Source organism: Sesamum indicum, linkage group LG5, assembly GCF_026168435.1.
Source record: "Sesamum indicum cultivar Baizhima isolate 11 linkage group LG5, ASM2616843v1, whole genome shotgun sequence".
Classification (NCBI taxonomy): Eukaryota; Viridiplantae; Streptophyta; class Magnoliopsida; order Lamiales; family Pedaliaceae; genus Sesamum; species Sesamum indicum.
Window position 1 is genome coordinate 16,233,027 of NC_142661.1, and position 6,282 is coordinate 16,239,308.

The 6,282-nt window shown below is 34.6% G+C and overlaps 1 protein-coding gene across 1 annotated transcript; it reads left to right on the forward strand.

Moving 5' to 3' along the window:
* Nucleotides 1–3,716: 3,716 nt before the first annotated feature.
* PAO5 (polyamine oxidase 5) lies at nucleotides 3,717–5,942 on the forward strand. The gene has a single exon (XM_020694145.2). It carries the CDS (start codon nucleotides 4,013–4,015, stop codon nucleotides 5,645–5,647), a length of 1,635 nt encoding a protein of 544 aa, XP_020549804.2. The 5' UTR covers nucleotides 3,717–4,012; the 3' UTR covers nucleotides 5,648–5,942.
* Nucleotides 5,943–6,282: the final 340 nt, after the last annotated feature.

The following is a 6,282-nucleotide window of genomic DNA, read 5'->3' on the forward strand; positions in this document are numbered from 1 at the left end:
CCTACAAAAAATATGTAAGTCAATTGAGGACAAATATGAATTCTCATTCAAATCTTTTTGCTGAAGTCAACAAATTCAGTAAATTTTACTAACATATGAATTTATTTGTTAGACGGAAACAAATGTTCGGCGTACCAGATGTAATTTTTTCAATCACGGGAGTTTACGTATAATTACACAAAAACCTCTTGAGAAGAGGGTGTAAATATCCATAATAAATATATACAACCATTACCCGAAAAATAATTAAAATTATTCCCCATATTGCAATAACGAATAAAAATTATAGTAAATCAATATTATCCGATACAGTCAAACAAAATCTATACAAAAAACTAAATTTTGACCACGATTAATAAACGTTTGCCAGGTTCTAACTACAGTCAAAATATTTATTACATTTTATAACTATAACTAATATTTTGACCTTATTTGCACAAGAATCATTACAGAATCATAGTTAATTAATTTTTCTCATATTTTTTCTATTGTAAACAATAGCAATTAATTATTATCAAAAGTAATATTTCTTTTAATGAGAACAAAAAATTATACTCTTCTCCCAAAAAGACATTGAGTGAGATTTTGATGACAAGTAAAATCCAATATTTGGCATCAGAGTGATTCATTCATGTACATCCAAAAATGAAATGGGGCATCCCCAACCTCAACTTGTCAACATTAATAAGCAATGAAAAGGATTTGTTATCCAGATGTTGCACTTCATTTCTAGACTCACTAAAAATAAAAAATTAATAAAAGTTAAATAAAAAATAATTTTAATATTATCACTAAATATGTATATATGTATAAAATGCTCGAATTTTTATTTTTGTCACAATAGTTCTATAATAATAAGATCAGAATTTTTGTCATTCGATATATATTTTTACTGTTACTTATCGAGTATACATCACGTCACTAACATTATATTTTGCTGCAGTGACTAGCATCGGCCAGTCCTGCTCTACAAAAATACTTTTCCAATGACGTCATAAGGGGTGTTTGCAACGGCTCAAAATAAAGTGTTTATCAATTTATTATTAAAATTCTTATTTTGAATTGTTTAAATTAAGTTGATGTAATAATTGATTAAAGTTCAACTGATTTTCTTTTAATTTTTCACTTTTATTTTAAAAAACTTTCAATAATTACTGCAGCTTAATTTATACGACGTAATTTTAATCGGAGGTCGTAATCTCTCGACACGACTTACGATATATATATATATATGTTTGTCAATATAAGTAAACAGGAGTGAGGCCAGATTGGGAAAGATTAACACAAAAAAAGAAAGGGGTGTTAGAAGTGGAGTTGTTGCATCTTTGTTAGTTTGATGAGTGATTAATATTTTAAGAAGTTGAAGAAGAAGAAGAAGAAGTGATTATTGATTGCGGAAGCTCATTGACTAATGAGGACCATTCAGAGTGTTGCTGTTTGGTGGGCCGTCGTTTACCAATTCACATGTGAGGTTGGTGACGGGCATCATCAACCTATTATTATTTCTACTCCCCCCACTTTTTCCTATTTTTTCATACTTCTCATTTCAACACAATATATTTATATATTTATATGCACATTGTATAGATTAATGTGCCGCCGTGAAATATCAATTTTGTGGATCTTATATGACTGTCGTTTATAATAATTGTTTTTTTCAAATACATTTTAGAATACCAACGGAACTAACATTTGCAAATGGATATTGGTATCGGTGACTTCTTCAACGTCCACAACTCTGTATTCGGTGAATATCTATCTCATCAACCGATAATAAGATCAACCTAATTATATAGTTATTTCTAATTTGCTGATATACATTCAACATAATTATGTATTTATACCATTTTATATTAAGAAACACAGATTGCTGCTAGAATAGTGGATTATTAAAAAGGAAAAAAATGCAAACAACCCCCTCGTAATATTATAAAATGAGCAAATTATCCCTCTATGAAACCAAAAAAAAGAACAATTGACCTCATTATGTTTTTTTGAAAAATGCAGCAATATTTACTCCTATATTTTTTAAAATGAAGCAATTTACCTCTTTAGACAAGGAGGTAAATTTTGCTTCATTGTAAAAAACACCAGGGTAAATTGTTATTGTTTTTTTATAAGAACGAAATTTGCTCATTTGCAATATCATAGGGGTAAATAACATTAAACTCTTTTTGGAAATACTAATAATACAGATTATATCATGTTATCGTAATACAAAATCGTCTTAGAGATAGTTAGAATAATTTGTTATTATTGCCAAATATTTATGTCAACAAAACTATTATGTAAAGGGTAAACACATGAATACAACCCATTAAAATGCCATTTAAATTAGAATGACGTTACTATTGTATTAGAACCTATGAACTCATTTTAGAAAATAATGAATCAATCAATTAGATTACCAAATTTGGTGATTACCTCACTCAAAATAACATACCCACACACTTTAATTATTGCATGGTTACTTTAATTATTGCATGATTATGCATTAAAAGATCTTTTATTATACATTCATTTCGTACATTGATGTCATATTCATATGTGTATTATATGCAATTTTATTTTAAAATTGTTATTAAAAAAATATATATCAATAACTTATTGATGTGGCACAAAAATACGATAAATAAAATCCCCGTTGCAGATACACTACTATATTTTTCGTCTTGTATCTTAGGGTGTTTATACTTTTGGTCCCATTAATTACAAAATTTTCCTTTTTGGTCCCCATAAGTTTTGAAAAATTCCACTTTTAGATTCGCATCGTTCTTCTATTAGATATTTATTGAAAAAAGCATGTGCTTAGCACGTTAATGCTAAGTCCTTAGCCTGAAACTAACGGCTATATGTGCATTCTCCACGTTAACGCTAATTGCTTAGCCTGAAAACTAACAACCATATGTACATTTTTCGTGAAATACTTAAGGAAAATATATCATGAAATAAAAAATATGAGATCAAACATAAAAATCTCTTAACTAATAGGATAAAAAATATAAAAAAATTTAAATTATGAGACGAAAAATATTATTTTCTTAAAGTTTAACAAGGCACAAAAATATGTTTAAAGATAATGTCCACAAGAATGAAGTGCTCCATATATACAAGGAATATTTACATCTCCTTCCATGAGGTTTGTTGTGATTATACGTAAATCCCCTATGGTTTGAAAAATTATATCTGGCATCCTTGAGGTTTATTTTGGTCTAACAAATAAGTTCATTCATCAGTCAAAATTCATTGAATTTGTTGATATTAACAAAAAAATTATAAAAAGTTATATTAACCTCCCTTGACTTATTACTAACTTATTGCAGGCCAAATAAATCTTTTTATGACTAAATTACCTTCATATGCATTTACGAGTTAATGCATATAAAGAGGTACATTTTCACCGTTATAAGGGTAGTTTAGTCCCAAAAATTATTTGACCTAAAATAATTTAATAATCAATCTATCGATGGTACAATATCAATTCTCATTCAGTTTTTTGTTAATATCAACAAGTTCAATATATTTTGACTAAGGAACGGACTTATATATTAGACGGAAATAAACTTTAAAGGTGCTATATGTAATTTTTCAAACTGTAAAAAATTTTACGTGTAACTACACCAAACCTGTGAGTGGAGGAATTATCCTATATATAAATATAGCATAGTAATAGCAAGTGGTAGAGTTCAAGAAAAGTAGAGCCATGTCTTTATTAGCTAAATAAACTATGTCAGGGGGCCAAAAAAATAAAGTAAAAATGAAAATGAAAGATCCCTTCTAGGCAAACACAATGCTAAATAGACCTTATATATCCTCTCCAGTAACTCATCCTCACCTCACAAACCATCACACACAAAATTTTCCTTCACTTCACTGCCAATCTCCCCCTGTTTTTTTGTTTTTTTTTTTAAAAATTTTATCTTTAAATTTGTCTCAGTAGCATTTTCACTCTGCCTTTTTCTGACAGTGATAAGCAAAATTAAGGCAGCAGAAACAGAAACAGGGAAGAAAAATGGTGAGCAAGAAGCCCAGGATTGTGATAATCGGTGCGGGAATGGCGGGGCTCACCGCTGCTAACAAGCTGTATACATCTGCGAACTCGAAGCAGGCCTTCGAGCTCTCAGTTGTGGAAGGTGGGAGCAGGATTGGCGGACGGATTAGCTCGTCGGAGTTCTGCGGCGACCGGATTGAGACGGGGGCAACCTGGATCCACGGAATTGAAGGGAGCCCTGTTTACAAAATTGCCCAAGAAACCAGCTCGCTCCACTCCGACCAGCCATGGGAGTGCATGGACGGCATTCCTGAACATCCCGTCACCGTGGCGGAAGGAGGCCATGAGCTGAATCCGTCTTTCGTTGAGCCCATTTCGAAAATTTTCAAGAATCTGATGGATTTCATTCAGGGCAACGCCATTGATTCAGATGGTTTCTCCACTGAAATATTGGAGCATTGTGCCAGGAGTTGTGGCCCTGGAAATCTCAGCGTTGGTTATTTTCTCAGGAAAGGCCTGGAGGCCTACTGGGGGGTTGTGGATGATCAGAAGGGGTTTAAAGGGGTGGGGAATTGGAGCAGGAAATCGCTCCAGGAGGCGGTTTTCGCGATGCACGAGAGCACGCAGAGGACTTTCACGTCGGCCGACGATTTGTGCACTCTTGACTACAATGCGGAGAGAGAGTACATTATGTTTCCAGGTGAAGAGATTACCATAGCGAGAGGCTACTCGAGCGTGATTGAGTCGTTGGCGTCTGTTTTGCCCGTCGGTATGATTCAATTAGGCCGTAGAGTGGAGAAAATCGAGTGGCAGGCGGATGGACTAGAAGGGATTCACATGGAAAACGGCCACCGCGACAGCAGCAGGCCCGTGAAGCTGCACTTTTGCGATGGATCGACGATGTCGGCCGATCACGTCATAGTAACGGTTTCGCTCGGCGTTCTTAAACGAGGAATTAGCCAAGATTCGGGGATGTTCAATCCCCCTCTTCCCAGTTTCAAGACTGGAGCAATTTCAAGGCTAGGTTACGGTGTTGTGAACAAGGTTTTCTTGCAATTAAGCCAAGAAACCACTGATTTCCCCTTCTTGCAAATGGTGTTCCACCCTCAAGATTCCGAGTTAAGGCACCCCAAAATCCCACACTGGATCAGGAGAACATCTTTCCTGTGCCCAATTTACAGCAATTCAAGAATCGTTCTGTCGTGGTTCACAGGGCAAGAAGCCCTGGAACTTGAATCCTTGACGGAGGAAGAGATCGTTTCCGGGTTCTCAGCAACAGTCTCAAACCTGTTACCATCAAAACCAACCCAGAACTCATGCAATGGAACAACAGACAACACCGGAACCACAATCCCGGAAGGCAAACAAGTGAAATTTGAGAAAGCATTGAGGACCCAATGGGGCACCAATCCTCTCTTCTTGGGATCATACAGCTACATCGCAGTCGGATCAAGCATAGATGACATGGACACACTGGCCGAGCCATTGCCGCAAAACAGCACATCTCCCGGCACACAAACTCCACCACCACTGCAAATTCTATTTGCAGGAGAAGCAACGCACAGAACACACTATTCAACTACCCATGGAGCATACTTTAGTGGGCTCAGAGAAGCCAACAGGCTTCTCAAACACTACAATCATATTGGTGTATGAATATTATTTTCTTGATTGCAGTATTAGAGAGATTTTAGTCAGTGTTTTTCCACCTTTTTTTTTTTTTAATTTTCTTGGATGAGAACATGCTTTATTATTATAATTATTACTATTATTTTCTACATTCATTTTGAAGGGGAAAAAAAAAAAAAAGAGATCTTTGTTAAGGTTATTGATTCTCTCCCTCTTCAGTAAAGAGTTAAAAGGGTGATGAAACAATGAAAGGGAGAGAGATGGGGACAATGTTTCTCATGACGTCGTGATGAATGAAAATGAAAGAAGCTTCTTTTTTCAATTTTTTGGGTTTCTTTTCCTTTGATTGTTGGTTTAAATGTGTTGATCTTGATTGTTGAGAAGCAAACAAATTAAACTAGTTTTTGACTGTATTGATATAATTGTTCAAACAGATAAAGGCAAAAATAAAGAAGCTTTGGATCTCATTTTTGAGGTTTTGAGAGCCTCTTTTTCCAGCACGGTCGCTGGACAGGATCCGCGAAACCCGGCTATCTCCTGCCACCATTTTTCGTCTACATTCTCCATTTTGCACTTTTCAATGGCTGGAAAACTATTCAAAGGGAAGGAATTAAAGAAAACCAGGAAATAAATCAGGCGTGTGAACAACGTTGATGGATAAT